At 59.3% G+C, this 18,168-nt stretch overlaps 2 protein-coding genes across 3 annotated transcripts; one reads left to right on the forward strand and one right to left on the reverse strand.

Annotated features, from left to right (window-relative positions):
• Nucleotides 1-164: 164 nt before the first annotated feature.
• LOC136100271 (uncharacterized) lies at nt 165-3,758 on the reverse strand. The gene is made up of 3 exons (XM_065835201.2): nt 3,622-3,758; nt 2,292-2,764; nt 165-1,839 (listed from the first exon to the last, which is right to left on the reverse strand). Exons 2-3 carry the CDS (start codon nt 2,756-2,758, stop codon nt 1,686-1,688), a joined length of 621 nt encoding a protein of 206 aa, XP_065691273.1. The 5' UTR covers nt 2,759-2,764; nt 3,622-3,758; the 3' UTR covers nt 165-1,685.
• A 1,695-nt stretch (nt 3,759-5,453) lies between these two features.
• Nucleotides 5,454-17,916, forward strand: EPHX2 (epoxide hydrolase 2). Of its 2 annotated transcripts, none has more exons than XM_065834176.2 (19): nt 5,454-5,621; nt 6,855-6,939; nt 7,068-7,227; nt 7,986-8,176; nt 8,265-8,387; nt 9,239-9,313; nt 9,537-9,632; nt 10,357-10,435; nt 10,635-10,669; nt 10,758-10,784; nt 12,367-12,452; nt 12,571-12,682; nt 12,996-13,070; nt 15,536-15,581; nt 15,661-15,763; nt 15,962-16,031; nt 16,113-16,193; nt 17,191-17,249; nt 17,338-17,916. In XM_065834176.2, the coding sequence occupies exons 1-19, from the start codon at nt 5,521-5,523 to the stop codon at nt 17,420-17,422; spliced, it is 1,689 nt and encodes a 562-aa protein (XP_065690248.2). In that variant the 5' UTR covers nt 5,454-5,520; the 3' UTR covers nt 17,423-17,916. The 2 variants fall into 2 exon arrangements, with proteins under 2 accessions (XP_065690248.2, XP_071663303.1); XM_071807202.1 differs by having other exon boundaries at nt 6,858-6,939.
• Nucleotides 17,917-18,168: the final 252 nt, after the last annotated feature.

Below are 18,168 nucleotides of genomic sequence, written 5' to 3' on the forward strand. Positions count from 1 at the left end.
TATGTGATGGCATCGTGTGTGTGATGGCATCGTGTGAGTGATGGCATCGTGTGTGAGTGATGGCATCGTGTGTGTGATGGCATCGTGTGAGTGATGGCACCGTGTGAGTGATGGCATCGTGTGTGTGATGACACCGTGTGTGTGATGACACCGTGTGTGCGATGGCACCGTGTGTGCGATGGCACCGTGTGTGTGATGGCATCGTGTGTGTGATGACATTGTGTGTGTGATGGCATCGTGTGTGTGATGGCATCGTGTGTGTGATGGCATCATGTGAGTGATGGCATCGTGTGTGTGATGACACCGTGTGAGTGATGGCATTGTGTGTGTGATGGCATCGTGTGTGTGATGACACCGTGTGTGTGATGGCATTGTGTGAGTGATGGCATCGTGTGAGTGATGGCATCGTGTGTGTGATGACATCGTGTGTGTGATGGCATCGTGTGTGTGATGGCATCGTGTGTGCGATGGCATTGTGTGTGTGCGATGGCATCGTGTGTGCGATGGCATTGTGTGTGTGCGATGGCATCGTGTGTGTGCTGGCATCGTGTGTGTGATGACATTGTGCATGTGATGACATCGTGTGTGTGATGGCATCGTGTGTGTGATGGCATTGTGCATGTGATGGCATCGTGTGTGTGATGACATTGCATGTGTGTGATGGCATTGTGTGTGATGACATCGTGTGTATGATGGCACCGTGTGTGTGATGGCATCGTGTGTGTGATGACATTGTGCGTGTGATGGCATCGTGTGAGTGATGGCACCGTGTGTGTGACATCACATGTGACAGCATCACGTGTGTGATGGCGTCGTATGTGTGACAGCATTGCATGTGTGACGGCATTGTGTGTGTGACGGCATCGTGTGAGCGATGGCATTGTGTGCAATGGCACCATGTGTGTGACATCACGTGTGACGGCATCACATGTGTGTGACAGCATCGTGTGTGTGATGGCATCATGTGTGACAGCATTGTGTGTGCGATGGTGTCCCACGTGCAATGGCATCACCCGTGTGACAACATCATGTGTGACAGCATTGTGTGTGCGATGGTGTCCCATGTGCAATGGCATCACCCATGTGACAACATCATGTGTGACAGCATTGTGTGTGCGATGGTGTCCCATGTGCAATGGCATCACCCGTGTGACAACATCATGTGTGACAGCACTGTGTGTGCGATGGTGTCCCATGTGCAATGGCATCACCCGTGTGACATCACGCGTGCAATGGCATCGCACGATGGCATCATATGTGCAACGGCATCTGCATGCGATGGTATCACCTTTTATAGCATCACATGTGCGATGGCATCACGTGCACGATGACATCACCTTTTATAACATCATACGTGCCATGGCATCTCATGCATGATGGCATCACGTGCGATGGCACCATATGTGCAATGGCATCACATGTGTGCTGGCATCATGTGTACAATGGCATTACACATGTGATGGCACCACGTGTGCGATGGCATCCGACCGCAGGCAGCACGTCCTGTCCCCTCCCAGCGCTGTCACCTCCAGCCCAACCATTTCACAAACCTCCGTGCAGAGCCTCGGCCCCCAGGACCAGGACGAGGAGCCTGGACACCCCAAAAGCCGGGGAGATGAGGCAGGTTGGGGTCCTACCAGCAAGCAAGGCCATGCGCGGGGTGACACTGGGCCCGTCCCGCTGTCCTAGGGCTCGGTGGCAGCGGTGACGTGGGTGGCCAAGCTCTGCAGGCGCTGGCTCAGCTCGGCGTGCAGCTGGTGGGCCACGGCCTCGAGGCTGTGGGCCAGCTGGCTGGTGAGACGGAGCATGTGGGCCACCACCCGGACATCCTTCCGCAGCCTGGGGAGGGGGACAAAGGGGCTCAGTGTCCCCTGTGTCCCCAGCACCATCCCCACGGGGGTGGTGTAGAAGGTGATGCTGCAGTTCCGGGTGTCCCAGTGGGATGTCCCCAACCAACTCCTCCATCCTGCTCCATCATCACGTTGCGGCTCAGCTGTGCTGAGTCACTGGTTTGGGAGTGACAACTACCCCCTCCTCACATCCCACCCCCCACCCTGCCCTCAAGGACCCCTCGCCGTCCCTGCTGTGGTGGCTTTAGGGCAGGGACACGCACGTGGATGAGCGCCCAAACCCCACACGTCACCCGAGAGCCACCACAAAGGCTGTGGCGCTCTTGGGGACACCCAGACCCTTTAAGGTGTCCCCAGCCTGGGGCTGCCTCCCCACATGGAGTTTGGGGCATCAGCTCCACGAAGCATCTCCCCATGTCCATCCCCCCGCACGGCACTCACTTCTCCCTCTTCTCCACCACCTGTGGGTGATCGGTCTCAGCCACGTGAGCCTCAAGCTCCTTGCGGACGTTCTCCAGGCTCTCCCGAAATTCCAGGTTGGCCCCCCGGATGGCGGGAAGAGCCTCGGTGATGATGTCCTGGTAACGGGTCTGGTTGTCCTCCAGCGTGGCCGCCGTCTCCAGGTCCCTCAGGCTGGCCTTAGTGTCCTGCAAGAGGTCCTTGAGATGATCCAGCTCATGGCGGGAGATGGAGGGGGGTGGCCCAGGGGGGCTGCAAGGGCTGGGAGTGCGGAAGGTGATGCCGCAGTGCTGGGGGTCCCGGAGGGGGTCCCCATCCTGGGCCAGGTGGTACCCCAGCTCCTCCGGCTCGGCGCTGGGTGTCACGTCCTCTTCTGGTCCCCCCTGGGTGGTGACAGGGGGGACAAGGGCGCAGAGCCCCACCAGCAGGCACCAGTTTGGGCCCCCCATGCTGTCCTGCAGGAGCAAAGAGAAACAGTGGGGATCAAGGCTGTGGCTGAGACCCCCCCTAAGACCCTTTGGGGTCCCCCCCAGTTCACACCAGCAAAATCCCCTAAACACCCTTATTTTTCCATGCATCTGCCCCTCTGGCTGCTGGGATTTGGGGGTTCCGCACCCCACCATCCCCGCACCATGAAGGACCCCAGTGGGGTAAGGGGGGACCCTTTCTGCCAGCCCCCCCCCAAAGCACAGCACATGGAGCATAGCGATGGGGAAACTGAGGCACCGAGGGGTTAAGCTGAAGGTTGGAAGGGCTGGGGTGAGGCTGATGCTGCCGGGGGGCACCTTGTCCCCCCAAATCCCCCCCTGGGGAGCCGGGGCAAAGCAGGAGGCCGCGGTGGGGGGGGTGCAGACGGTGGGGGGGTGCAGACAATGTGGCTCTTTCAAAACCGCCGCCGCAAAGTCTTGGCGCCGGGACCGGGTGCCAAAGGCGGCGGGCGCGGGGGTTTGGGGGTTCGATGGGGTCCCCACCAGCACCCCGCACCCCCCAACCCCCTCTGTAGAGAGGAGTGGGCTCCCACGGGCATCCCGAACCCCCGCAGCATCCCGGGGTGCAACGAGCTCCTCAGGTCTCAGCCCCGCACCTGGCCGGAGTGTGGGGGGGTTCGGTTCGGAACAAAGGGCCCCCCAAAAAGGGGGAGTGTGGGGCAGCGGGGAGCAGAGCCAGCGGCGGCCCAGCCCTGCCATGAGTTGGCCGGGTCTCAGAGGCGTCGCCGTGCTGGCATTTCGCTGGCACCGCGGCTGCACCGGAATAGCAACAGCCCAGCAAAATTCTTCCTTCCCCCCTCCACCTCCCAAAAAAATGCTCCCACCTTTTTTTTCCGTCGGGAGAATGTGGGCCCGGTGCGGTGGCGGCTGGAAGGCGGGGGGGCTGCGGCCCCGGCTTTGGGGTGAGCGGAGGGGGCTGAGCCGGAGCTGCCCCCGCGGCGATGGGAGGAGGAAAAGCCCGGGAGCTGGCGGGAGCCAGGGAGGGGGGGTCATCCACCCCCCGGGAGGGGGTTTTGGGGGTCCCGGGGACAGCGGGACGTTGGGGACAAGGGATGTGCGACACCGAGTCCCGCTGCTGATAAATGCGTAGCTTGTCCGGGCTTGAGCCCCCCTAAAATAACTCTGCCCCTCCCCGCTAGCAAAGAACAGCCCCCCCCCGAGCTCTGCTGCGCCGTGCAGAGCTGCAGCTGCCCCTCCCAGCTCCCCCCTCCTCCAGCGCCCCACCGCTTGTGGGGCAGGTGGGGAAACTGAGGCACGGGGCTGCGATTGCGAAACCGCTGCCGATCCCCCCCGCCCTGCTCACCGCTCGGCGACGCGGCCGCCGCGCCACGGCAATGCCGGCGGGTCCCCACGCACACGCCACGGACACGGGTGTGGCACTGTCAGCGCTGGTTTGGGGTGCACGGGGGGGGGTCGTGTGTCCCCCCCCGGGGCCATCTCTTTGGGAGGCTTCAGGGCTGCTGAAATGGCCAGGCAGTGTTCATGCGTGTGCACGTATGTGCTTGGCATGCAGGCGTGTGCTGAGCGTGTAGAGATGTGCTCAGTGCCCACGCAGATGCCTGGTGGTGCACACTTGTGCTCAGCAGTGCACACGTGTGCACGCACATGCCTGGCAGTGCACGTGTGTGCTGAGTGTGTGCACGCACATGCCTGGCAGAGCACACGCAGCCTCAGTGCGCACACACGTGCTCGGAGACGCACACTCCTGATGAACAGTGCACATACGCACCCTTGGCAACGTGCCTGGTGGTGTGCACACATGCTCAGCACACATACGTGTTTTGCACGTGCACACATGTGTGCATATGTGTGTGCATGCATGTGCATATATGTGTGCACACATGCCTGTATGTGCGCATGCCTGCCCGTGTGTGTGCATGCATGTGTATGTGCATGTGTGTATGTGTGCATACATGTTTGTGTGCATGTCTGCCTGTGTGTGTGCATGCATGTGTGTATGTGTGCATGCATGTGTGTATGTGTGTATGTGTGCATGCATGTGTGTATGTGTACATGCATGTCTGTATGTGTGCATACATGCCTGTAGCTGTCCATGCATGTCTGCATGAGTGTTTATGTGCATGCTTGCACACATACATTTTTCTCTATTTGCACGTAGATGTGTGCCAGCACATGGGTGTGAACACGTGTGTATGTATGTGTGCATGTGTTCCTGCATGTGTGCAGGCACATGCATGTGCATGTGAACATGTGTGCATGCACGTGTGTGCACACGTGTGCACACCTGCAGCACATATGGCCGCTCCGACCTGTGCCCCCCCCGCCCCTTCCCACCTTCAGCCCCATTAGGATTTGGGTGCACGCAGGTTGGGTCAGTGGGTGCTGCTGCACCTTGGGGTGCTGCGGGACCTGAAGAGGGGTCCCGGGCTCCTCTTTAACGGGAAAAAAAACAAGCGATTACGGGCAAAACCCCGGGGAGCAGAGACAGGGAACGGGTGGAGTGGCGACCACCCACAGCCGTGGGGACGGAGGTCCCCAAAGCTCCCCGGGACCGGGAGGTGCTCGTGTGACAAAGACGGGTTGCCCCCGTGCAGGGGTGCCCCCTGTGACAGGCGCCGAACGGCGGCGCTAGGACCCAGCGCAGCACCCAGGCAGGGGGCGAGGCCTCGGGGGCGGGGCCCGCGGGGGTGTGGAGCGGCCTCCTCGCTGGAAGGGTTGGGGTCACGGGTTCGAGTCCGGATGGTGCCGGCGGTGGGGTGGCCATGAAGCGGAGGGCTGTGTTGTTCGACCTTGGCGGCGTGCTCTTTGGGCCCGGCCTGCAGCACTTCCTGGGGTCCTGCGAGCGGCACTTTGCTCTGCCCAGGTATGGCCTGACCCGGCCCGGCCTAGCCCGGCGGCGCTTTTCCGCCCGCGTCTCGGCGAGTTGCCGCTCGGCCCGAGACTCGTAGAGACGAGGCGACAATACTGTGTGTGCGGCGCCCGGCCGCACGGGCTGTGCGCGACTGGGCAGCAGGAGCGCAGGACCGGGTGTGGGGTGCAGGGTGGGGTCCCCCTGTCCTGGGTGTGGGGTGCAGCTTGGGGTCCCTGTGTATATGTGGGGTGCAGGCTGGGGATGATCCTGTCCTGGTTGTAGGGTATAGGTCAGCAGTTGAAAGTAACCCCCAGGTTGGCATAGGGGGTGTTTGCAAAAGCACTAAGAAGAGCATCTAATACTTAATTAACCAAGATAATTAATTAAGTTCATCCCTTCCCCAGCGCTGAGACCTGACACAACTAAATGCACAAGCTGGAGCTGACAAAACCCAGAAAATTGGATCCCCGAATGAGTCCCAAACAACCTCTCAAGTCCCACTGAGCCCTTTGCCCCACTTAATATGAGATATTTCGGAATTACTAATTGCGGAAGCTCCCAAACAGCAGGCAAACAGGTTCTGTCTGTACCGCCCGATGTGCTGGGCTTTCCTAGCACCGCCTGGGTGTTTAAAGGAAAAAAAAGTTAAAAAAAGAATAAAATATTAAAGAGCTAAATGCTGGAGGACGTGGAGCAGATGGAGCAATAAATTCCCAGATTATCAGGCCATCAAGCATATTTTTTACTTCGTTTTATATTAAAAAGAAGATGACAGCAATCCTGCTGGAAAAGGTAAAGCCGTTTATTTTTAACCGAGCTGCGTTTTTATCGACTTTGTCCTAAGGCCCGTGGCTATAATCTTGTTTTATTGCCGCCCGAGAAGGCCTTTCGTGATCTTGTGATAGGGGAAAGTTATTTTCCCCGAGATGCAGCTTACAAAATAACCTTACTCTTTGCACTATTTTATATTTTTGTTGTTCGTGTCGAAACTCCCTGCTCGTTTATCTGCGGGGCGAAGTAATTGAACTGCCAGCGAGAAATAAATGGGCAGCGATCTCCCGGTCCGGTAATGGAGTGATGCTCCAGTCCCAGAGATGATGGAAGAGGGAGCGGGACTGATTTAGGCAGCTCCATATCCCTGGCACAAAGCATCCCCATAGTGTACCCCAGCACCCCCCTGGTATTGGGGTGACCCCCTGATATTGGGGTACCCCCCCAGCTGACCTCCCCTCCTTCTCCTTGCAGTAGTTTCTTGCAAAAAGTGCTGTTTGCTGGCAGCTCCGAGAGCCCTTACGCCAAAGCCATGAAGGGACAGATCACCCTGTCCCAGGTGAGCCCTTGGGTACCAACCGTGGAGCATCGCGGATGCTCCGATGCGCCGGGGGAGCGCAAGCTCCGAGATGGGCTTTGTTTTATGTTTTTGGGGGTTTATCGGATGATTTTGTGGGTGTTTTCCAGCTTTGTTCAGAGGTGGAAGAGGGCTGCCGGCAGCACGCCTCTGCCTCGGGCGTCACCCTGCCGGCCACCTTCTCCATCTCCCGCATCTTCGAGGAGATGGCGGCCAAGGGGACGATCAACACCCCCCTGCTGCAGGCGGCCGGGGTGCTGCGGAGGAACGGTGGGTGACAGGGGGGTTTTGGGGCTCGGGGTGATGGAGTCAGGGTGCTGCTGCCCTCCTGAGCGGCTGCCGTGGAGGTGCTGGTTGGTCCCACCATGGGGTCTCTGCTCAGTCATCATCATCATCATCATCATCATCATCATCATCATCATCATCATCAGGAGGAGGCTGAGGTTGGATGTGGGGAACAATTTCTTCCCCAAAGAGCTGTGGGGCATTGGAACAGGCTGCCCAGGGCAGTGCTGGAGTCACCATCCCTGGAGGGCTGGACAGACGGACATGAGGTTCTCAGGGCCATGGGGCAGTGCCAGAGGTTGAATTAATGGTTGGACATGATGATCTTGAAGGTCTCTTCCAACCAAAATGATTCTGCGATTCTACCAAAGTGCTCTCTCAGCGTCTCTAACTAAATATTCCGAGCCCTGCTGCCAAATTCATCAGACGTAATCACCCCGCCAGCAATTAGCAGGATGCCGCAGCCCGTCACCCGGCGCCGTGATGGGTCCATCCTCAGCATCTCAGTGTCCCCGAGCTCTGGCTCATGTCCCCAAGGTTCAGATTTGCTTTTCTAGAGGTACAAACCGGGCGTAAGCTCCTGCTGAGCATCCTGTTATCTCCTGCTGGGTCATCTTCTTCCAGACAGAGCCTTGTAAATGGGAAATATTAGGCTGGGAAGGTCTGAGAGGTGTAGCTTGGGGAGGAGAAGTGAAACCAAATGCTTTTGGGGGAGCGGCGTGGGAAAACCAGCCCTTTCCTAGGGTTTAAAACCTGCGTCCTCACCAACAACTGGGTGGATGACAGCGCCGGGCGGCTCTTCACGGCCACGCTGATGAACATGCTGCACCGGCACTTTGACCTGGTGATTGAGTCCTGCCGGCTCGACATGCAGAAACCGGATCCCCAGATCTACACCTACGCCCTGGGCACTCTGCAGGTGGAACCGCAGGAGGTACGGCCGTCACTCCCAAAAGAACAGTCATGGGGGGTCGCTGCGAGCGCCCGCGCTGGGTGCTGAGCCCTGGCTGTTGTGTTTCCAGGCCATCCTCCTGGATGACATCGGGGAGAACCTGCGGCCGGCTCGGGAGATGGGCATGGCCACCATCCTCGTCAGGGACACCGACGCCGTCCTGAAGGAGCTGGAGCAGCTCTCGGGTGTCCAGGTACGTGGGGTGATCTGGGTCCCCCATCTCCTGCTCTCCTGGGGTCCCTGGGGCGACGGGTGGGACGGACCCCTCGTGCAGCGATGCTGCTCTGCAAGTGGCGCTTGTGTCCTGGCCTTTGGCTTTGCTTTGTTTTACCCTCTGCTTTAATTATACAGTTGCTTCTTCCATTTCTAATGATGTAGGGAAAGCGCCAGCATAAATCCTGCTGGTCTCTGTGCATAGAACGGCCGGGTGGGCGCAGGCAGAAGCACACAAAGGTGTCACCGTGACCTGGTCATGCGTCACCAACCCATTCTTTATCCCCTTCATTCCCCCTTCCCTGTGTTTTCCTGTCCTTCCTTGCCCTGGCCCACCGAGGTCCCTAATGCTCAATGGAACCGCTTGGAGTTGGCATCTTGACTCGTGTTGTTGCCAAACTCAAATCATATCAGGCTCCCAGATTGTTGAGGTTGACTGCAAAGATATTTGATGTTTTGGGGGGGCACAGATTGTTTTAAAACCTGTTTGGAAGCTAAAGGCCGGTTCTTTTACGTGCCATTTTGTTTTGAACCTTCGCTCATGTTTTCAGGCTTCATTGTAAAGACACTGATTATTTTTTGTGAGGCTTCTGTGAGGAGCAGGGGTTGGACTTGATCCTTAATGGGTCCCTTCCAACCTGAGATTGATATTCTGTGGTTCTGGGTCTTGCCATGATGTCGCGCTTTGGGAACCAAAGCGATGGGGACAGTGACCTCCTTCAAACGCTGCCCGTCCCCATAACCTCATCCCCCGGCCCTCAAACGTGTGGCTGTCCCATGGTGGGGACATCGTGCTGAGGCCACCATTCACCCCATGCTCCTCACCCACAGCTTCTCGGCCTAGAAGAGCCGCTGCCGACCGCGTGTGACCCGTCCAGCGTCAGCCATGGCTACGTGTCCATCCGGGTAGGGGGCTGCCTGGGTGACAAGGTGTCCCCAGGCTTGATGGGGGGTCAGGTGTCCTGGGAAGGGTGTTGAGCTCCATGTAAGGCTTGTTGGGTCGTCCCTTGTCCTCTGGGGTGGGGGTGCTGAGCTTGTCCCATCACTCAGCAGCCAAACCGGTGGGGGGTGGTGAGAGGCGGGTTGGGGGTGACGGCCAGGGCTGGTGAGGGGTCTCTGTGCCTTCCAGCCCGGCGTGCAGCTGCACTTTCTGGAGATGGGAGAGGGCCCCGTCATCTGCCTGTGCCACGGCTTCCCCGAGACGTGGCTGTCCTGGCGCTACCAGGTGATGGAGGCGACGAGGAGATGGACGGATGGACGGACGGACAGATGGACGAACAGATGGATGGATGGATGGATGGATGGACGGACGGACAGATGGACGAACAGATGGATGGATGGATGGATGGACAGATGGATGGACGGACGGAGGGACGGATGGACGGACGGAGGGATGGAAGGATGGAGGGACGGATGGAAGGATGGAGGGACGGATGGACGGATGGACGGATGGACGGACGGATGGACGGATGGACGGACGGACGGATGGACGGACGGACGGATGGAGGGACGGACGGATGGAGGGACGGACGGAGGGACGGACGGACGGATAGACGGATGGACGGATGGATGGAGGGAGGGATGGATGGAGGGAGGGATGGATGGAGGGAGGGATGGATGGAGAGATGGATGGATGGATGGATGGATAGATGGATGGACGGACGGACAGACGGATGGACGGACGGATGGACAGATGGATGGATGGACGGACAGATGGACGGACAGATGGATGGATGAGGGTGAGATGCTGGGGTGGAGGGGGTGCACGACCACCACTCTGGGGGATCCTGGGGCTGTCCCACCACCCTGTTTTCAGCTTTGAGGGACTCAGGAGAGTTCCCCACCCTCCAGTGTCACCAGCTGCCCCGGGGACACCTCTGGGCATGCTGGGTGGGCAGGAGGGCTCCGGGGGGCTCCGTGCCCCCCAGAAGCTGATGGTTTTCCCCCAGATCCCCGCGCTGGCCGATGCCGGATTCAGGGTGATCGCTCTGGAGATGAAGGGCTATGGGGAGTCCACGGCCCCGCCGGGTGAGCTGGCTTTACTGGGCTGTACTGGGATGGGGCTGGAGCTGCTGGTCCTGAGGTCCAGCCCAGGAGAAGATGGGTGGAGGAGTCTTCTCCTGGGGGGTGGGAGCTGTTCTGCTCCTCCCGCGGCCCCGATGGATGCAGAACACATCCATAGAAACGGGGGGATGCTAAAATCATGGCAATTGTGTCTTTTGTGCAGATATAGAGGAATATTCGCAGGAGCAGATCTGCAAGGTGAGGAGCTGGGGGGGTGGGACGGGGGCGGTGGGCTGGTGGGACACGTCCCACCAGGACCTGAGCCTTTCTCTCCTCCTGTCCCCAGGACCTGGTGGTTTTCCTGAACAAACTGGTGAGGAGCTTCCCGCCATGGGTCCCTATTTCTCGGCAAGGTTTGGGCACTTGTCCCCCTGGTTGTGCTTCACCTTTTCCTTCCCATGAAGACACAGCTGAGCTGCCTGGTGACTTTGTCCTATGCTGAGGTCCCTGGTGACTTTGCCCCAAACCCCTTGGGGCAGCGCCGAGCCCCATCCTTGTGTTCCCCATGGGTGCGATTTGAAGGATGGGGATGTTCACCCAACCCATTGCGGTGGGGACGACCCATCCTTGGGAGGGTCCCCAGCTCCACGTCACCTCCTCCTGGGCGTTGTGTCCTTGCTGAGGACGGGGACATGAGCTGGTGGCGCCTGGTTTGGGTTTTACTAAGCTTGTGGGGAAGGATACTGGGTCACAGCCCCTGTCCCCCATTAAAACCCAATTGTAGCAGCTCCTGAGTGACTGGGGTGGCCAGGGGACCAACACTGCCCCTCAGCATGGCTTGAACCCTGTGTCATCTCAGCGTCCCATCCCTTTGGGAGCTCTGGGTTTAATTCCCATCCCGGTGAGAGGATGGGGTTGATGGGCTTGATTCCTGTGCCTTTTCAAAGAGATGGAGTGGAGGGGGAGGAAAGCAGAGCCTGCAAATGCCAGCACCCCCGGGGCTTTTCCCTTGCGAAACGGCTTCCGAGGGGGCGAGTCCTACAAAAAATGCTAAAAAGAAAAGAATAACTTGAGAAACAATGGAGAGGAAACCAAAAGAGCCCTGGAGGGTTTTGCAAGGGCTCCTTGTGCGCTGGTGTTGGGGATGCAGGAGATGCCGAGCGGTCCAGGGGCCAGCGCGGTGATGGTGAAATGGACCTGTCAGCCCCATATGGGAGGCGGGAGCTCCCACCTTGTGATGCATCTCCATTAATCACTTGTAGGTCACTCAGGGTCACTTGTGGGTCAATCTCAGACACTTGTAGGTCACTCTCAGCCACTTGTGGGTTGCCGTAGGTCACTTGTATGTCACTGTCAGCCACTTGGGACCCCCCAAACCCTCCGCCTCTCTTTGTGGGGGTCCCAGACCCCAGGTTTCACACCATCGCATGGCAGTGAGCAGAACTCACCAACCTCAGCCGCCGCCGCCGGGGGGGAATTTTAATTAATCTTCTAAATATCAGCTAATTATGAACCGGCTGCTACATCGTCAGCAGCGCGGGGTTTAATTGGATTTATTTGTAAGTGCCCAGAGGGGTCAGGAAGAAGGAATGGGGGGGAGAACCACAGGATCTGCACTAGGGATGCTCTGAGCCCGTCCCTGCGGTTGGGGCTTTATTTGGCTGTGACAATAGCGAGATGTCCCCCGTGCTGTCACCTCAGGGTGACCAGCAGCCTCCAGACATGTTTTCAGTGGATAAATCAAACGCTTTTCCCTCTGGAGAGCGCAGGAAATGTTGCATTAAATGGGAGCGAATTGCTCAGGGGGATCCAGGTAATGCTTCTTCCTTGAGTTGGGGGGAGGGGGGAAACAGCAACAAAGTGGCCAAAAAAAGAAAAGGGGGAAAATATTGGTGTTTTGTGGTGTCTTTGGGGCGCTGCTGCGGGGGTGCAGCGCTGACACCCCCTCCCCGCAGGGCATCCCGCAGACCGTGCTGCTGGGTCACGACTGGGGCGGCGTGGTGGTGTGGAACATGGCTCTGTTCTACCCCGAGAGGGTCAGGTGGGTGCTGGGGTCCCCCCCGGGGGTCGGGACACCCCGAATCCCGTCCTGTCCGCACGGCAAAGCCCCGGCTGGCGCGGGGGGGGCCCCGGCGCTGAGTCCGCGTGCGGTGCGGCAGAGCCGTGGCCTCGCTGAACACGCCGTACCGCCCCGCCGACCCCGCCGTCGACATCGTGGAGAAGATGAAGGCCATCCCCACCTTCGAATACCAGTTCTACTTCCAGGAGCCGGTGAGTCCACGACCCCGATTTTTATCCCCCACCGCTTTTTTGGGGCTTAAACCCCCCACTCTGGGGTATGGGGACCCCCCCGGGCACCGCCTGCTGTCACACCGTGGGGATCTTGCTGTCACCACAACTGGGTTGGGGTCCCCCTGCCAGACCTTGTCCCCAAGCTGAGCTCTGCAAAACCCCATCCCCAGCGTCCCCTCAAGCCCCAGCGGGTGGAGGATCCACCCCGGGGGGAAACTGGAGCCCCCAGGGGTTTGGGGTCCCTGGGGAGAGTCGGTGTCACCCCCAGTGCTTCCTGGCCCCCCCCATGCAGGGTATTGCAGAAGCGGAGCTGGAGAGGGACATTGGCCGGACACTGAAGGTGCTGATCCGCTCCCAACGCCAGGAGGTAGGTTTGGAGCTCTGGGTGGGCCTGGGGGGCTCCACAGCCTGATGTTCCTCTCCAAGCCCTCCAAAAAGGGCTCAGGGGTGGCTTTGCAGTGACCCTAAGGGCTTCCCCACCCTGTATTTGCTGTCCTATGAAAGTGTGCACTGGCAGCCATCAGTAGGGACCAGAGTGAACGCATCCTTGTAAGCAGCAGTGCAGGGCCCGCATCTTTTTAAGACTGAAAGCTGACCCTGAGGAGGGACTGAGAGGAGCTCTAGGAAGCCGTGGTGCCTGGGGAACGTGTCTGTGCTTGGAGCTCTACCTGGCCCTCGCAGCGCCAGCGCTGCGGCCTTAACCCCTGCAGATAAATGTTCATCTCTCACTGCAGGGCGCAAACCTTGCCGGTTTAAAATAACAGCGCCCCAGGAGCACACGGGAGGCCGTGCCTTGCCAGCGGCATCCTCTGCCCGCACCGCCGGCTGCTCCTGGCTCTGCAGCGAGCAGGTCCTGCATCCCTCGGGATGTGGCGATGCTCCGTACCTGCTCCCAGCTCTGCATCCTGGGGCTGTGTGATTGGTTTCCTGCATCCCTCGGGATGTGGCGATGCTCCGTGCCTGCTCCCAGCTCTGCATCCTGGGGCTGTGTGATTGGTTTCCTGCATCCCTCAGGATGCAGTGATGCTCTGTGCCTGCTCCTGGCTCCGCAGCCCAGGGCTATGTGGTCAGTTCCTGCATCCCTCAGGATGCAGTGATGCTCTGTGCCTGCTCCTGACTCTGTGTTCCATGGCTGCAGGATTGATTCCTGCATCTTTAGGGATGCATTGATGCTCCATGACTGGAGCTGCATGGTTGGTTCCTGCATCCTTTGGGATGCAGTGATGCTCTGTGCCTGTTGGCTCCACAGTCCAGGGCTACATAGTCAGTTCCTGCATATTTTGGGATGCAGTGATGCTCTCTGTCCACTCCCAGCTCTGCACCCTGGAGCTGCACAGTTGGTTCCTGCATTATTTGGGATGCAGTGATGCTCTGTGCATGCTCCTGACTCTGTGTCCTAGGGCTGCATGACTGATTCCTGCATCCTTCAGGATGCAGTGATGCTCTGTGCCTGCTCCCAGCTTTGTGTCCCACCGCTGTGTGATTGGTTCCTGGATCTTCAGGGATGCACTGATGCTCTGTGCTTGCTCCCGGCTCCAGATCCCAGATCTGCATGGTTGGTTTCTGCATTCTTTGGGATGCACCAATGCTCTGTGCCTGTTCTTGGCTCCACAGTCCAGGGCTACACAGTCAGTTCCTGCATCTTTTGGGATGCGGTGATGCTCCATGTTCGCTCCCAGCTCTGCACCCTGGGGCTGCACAGTTGGTTCCTGCATCCTTTGGGATGCAGTGATGCTCTGTGTCTGCTCCTGACTCTGTGTCCTAGGGCTGCATGACTGATTCCTGCATCCCTTGCGATGCAGTGATGCTCTGTGTCTGCTCCTGACTCTGTGTCCTAGGGCTGCATGACTGACTCCTGCATCCTTCAGGATGCAGTGATGCTCTGTGCATGCTCCTGACTCTGTGTCCTCGGGCTGCATGACTGACTCCTGCATCCTTCAGGATGCAGTGATGCTCTGTGCATGCTCCTGACTCTGTGTCCTCGGGCTGCATGACTGATTCCTGCATCCTTCAGGATGCAGTGATGCTCTGTGTCTGCTCCTGACTCTGTGTCCTCGGGCTGCATGACTGATTCCTGCATCCTTCAGGATGCAGTGATGCTCTGTGCCTGCTCCCAGCTCTGTGTCCTAGGGCTGCATGACTGATTCCTGCATCCCTTGCAATGCAGCGATGCTCCATGCCTGCTCCCAGCTCTGTGTCCCACAGCTGTGTGATTCATTCCTGCATCTTTAGGGATGCAGTGATGCTCTGTGCCTCTTCTCGGCTCCACAGCCCAGGGCTACACAGTCAGTTCCTGCATCTTCAGGGATGCAGTGATGCTCCATGTCTGCTCCTGGCTCCAGATCCCAGGTCTGCATGGTTGGTTCCTACATTCTTTGGGGTGCACCAATGCTCTGTGCCTGTCCTTAGCTCCACAGCCCAGGGCTGCACAGTCAGTTCCTGCATCTTTAGGGATGCAGTGATGCTCCATGTTCGCTCCCAGCTCTGCACTCTGGGGCTGCGCAGTTGGTTCCTGCATCCTTTGGGATTCAGCGATGCTCTGTGCCTGCTCCCAGCTCTGTGTCCCACAGCTGTGTGATTGATTCCTGCATCTTCAGGGACGCAGCGATGCTCTGTGCCTGTTCCTGGCTTCGCAGTGAAGGGCTGCTTGTTTGGTTCCTGCATCCCTCGGGGTGCAGTGATGCTCTGTGCCTGCTCCCAGTGGGGGACGGAGCCCCAAGTCTGCCTGGCAGCTCCAGGGATCCCCCCAACAGTGGGTTTCCCCCCCCCGGGGGATGGGTTACCCCTGGAATGGTGTCCATCTTGCCTCCCACCACTCCCCTCTCTCCGCAGGACCAATTGCCCTCTAAGATCAAATTCCACGAGGTCTCGAAGCGAGGTGAGGGGGACACAGAGCTCGCTGTGGGGTGGGGGGACGTGGCGGGGACATGGCAGCAGTGCTGGGCCTCTTGTTGCAGGGGGGCTGCTGGCGGGCTTCCCAGAAGACCCCCCCGCCAGCTCTATCCTGTGCGGCCCCGACCTGCAATATTACATCCAGCGCTTCCAGATATCCAGCTTCAGGTAGGGCCAGGAGCCTGGGGGGTGGTGGGGTCCCCCCCTGCAGAAGGGGGACCCCCAGACCCACCTTGGCCTTGCCTGATGACCCCGAGAAGGCGCGTGGCTGCTGGGTGGAGGCTGCTGTCAGTCCCGTGGGATTGTCCCCGCGGTGGTGACAGGAGCCGGGTCCCAGCATCTCCAGCTCGTTCCCTTCTCTCCCAGAGGCCCCTTGAACTGGTACCGCAACATACGACCCAACTGGCGCTGGGCGCTCTCTGCCAGGGACAGGAAGGTGGGGACACATCCTGTCCCATGGGGACGATTTACAGACCCGGCGCCTTCCCCGCGCCTTGTCACCCGTGTCCCCTCATAGATCATGATGCCAGCGCTGATGGTCACGGCCGGGAAGGACATGGTGCTGCAACCCAAGATGAGCAAGGGCATGGAGCAGTGGGTGAGTCACCCTGGTCCTGAACCTCTTCTGTGGGACCCCACGGTGGGGTTTGACCCAGGATGTCAGGGGTGGAAGGGACCCATCCAAAGCACCCTGCCTTGGGTTGAGCCCTACCTGGAGATGCGATGGGGCTGGGTGCTTTGGGGACAGCATCTCAGGGTGGATGGCTGAGGTTGGAGGGAGGTCCCAACCCGGTCCCAGTCAGCTCCTCATGATGGGACCATCTGCGGACACCGGAACATGAAGCCGCAAGGTACATTTGGGTGCTGAGAGGAGACCAGAGCAGAAGAGACAGAATCACAGAATCCCAGGATGTCAGGGGTTGAAGGGCCCTGGAAAGCTCATCCAGTGCAATCCCCCCATGGAGCAGGAACACCCAGCTGAGGTTCCACAGGAAGGTGTCCAGGCGGGTTTGAATGTCTGCAGAGAAGGAGACTCCACAACCTCCCTGGGCAGCCTGGGCCAGGCTCTGACACCCTCACCCCCAACAAGTTTCTTCTCCTCTTTCAGTGGAACCTTCTGTGTTCCAGTTTGCACCCATTGCCCCTTGTCCTGTCACTGGTTGTCACCCAGAAGAGCCTGGCTCCATCCTCCTGACACTGCCCCTTTCCATATTGATCCCCAGGAATGAGTCCCCCCTCAGTCTCCTCTTCTCCAGCTCCAGAGCCCCAGCTCCCTCAGCCTTTCCTCACACGGGAGATGCTCCACTCCCTTCAGCATCTTGGTGGCTGCGCTGGACTCTCTGCAGCAGTTCCCTGTCCTTCTGGAGCTGAGGGGCCACAACTGGACACAAGATTCCAGATGCAATCTGGAATTCGGGGACATCGCTTGGGAAGGGGGGACATTTGCCTCCTCTGCTGCCTGCAGCGGCAGGAGGGGGACTCCTCTCGCCCAAAGGAGGAGCTGGGGATGCCGATGCAGCCCAGGCTGGGCTGTGCTGATCCCGGTTCTGCCCGATCTTGCCCCAAACCATCCCTTCTCGCGTGTCCCCCCGCAGATCCCGCAGCTGCGCCGGGGGCACATCGAGGAGTGCGGGCACTGGACGCAGATGGAGAGGTACCGTGCACCCCGTGGGGCCGCCGGGTCCGGGCTCCCCCTTCCCCGGGGGGCGCCAGATCCCACCCCAGCTCCGTGTCCCCCCCAGGCCGGTGGCGCTGAACAGGATCCTGCTGGAGTGGCTGAAGGGGCTCCCCCCGGTGCCCCCCGTGCCCAAGATCTCCAGGCTGTGAGCGAGCAGAGCCTGTGCCTTTCCCCCCCTGGATGATGCTGCCTTTTAGTCTTCCATTTTACCTCTAGGGCTTGATTTTTGCCTTTGGGGCTTGGGTTGGTGTTTGGATGGGTGGAAGGGCTGGGGGAGCCGGGACCAGGGTGGCACAGGGGCCTTTACTTTGTGCAGGGTCCCCATGAGCTCTCACAGAGGTCCTGGGAGATAATTTGGGGCTGGGGAGCTGGGACTGGGGTGGCACAGGGGACTTTGCTTCGTGCAGGGTCCCCATGAGCTCTCACGGAGGTCCTGGGAGATAATTTGGGGCTTGACCCATCCTTGCCCCATTCACCCCGACCCCGTCCCAGGGGCTCCCTTGGCTCAGGGGGTGGCCGGAGGGTCCCAGGTTGTGGCTGAGTGGTTGGATTTGGTGTGGAGGTTTTAATGCATAATTAATGCTGCCTGTGCCATCACCTTTTGCCTTATCACAGCGAGAAATAAAGCACAAAGTGACCCGAGCGCCTCGGCTCTCCCCGCTGTCCATGGGGTGCAGGTTCTCGTCCCCATAGCCCATCCCTATGGCGTCAGGGCTCATCCCCAGCCTGCATCCACCTCCCCCTGGCCCCAACAGACATTATAAACCAGGATGGCGTGGGGATTTGGGCAAACACGCTTGGTATTTCCCACCCCCCTGGCTAAATTCTCCCCCGCCCACAACTATGTTCAGCCGGGCCGTTGCGGTTTGTCTGTCTGCGTCTCCCTTCCAGCGAG

This window comes from Patagioenas fasciata, chromosome 3, assembly GCF_037038585.1.
Source record: "Patagioenas fasciata isolate bPatFas1 chromosome 3, bPatFas1.hap1, whole genome shotgun sequence".
In the NCBI taxonomy this organism is placed as follows: domain Eukaryota; kingdom Metazoa; phylum Chordata; class Aves; order Columbiformes; family Columbidae; genus Patagioenas; species Patagioenas fasciata.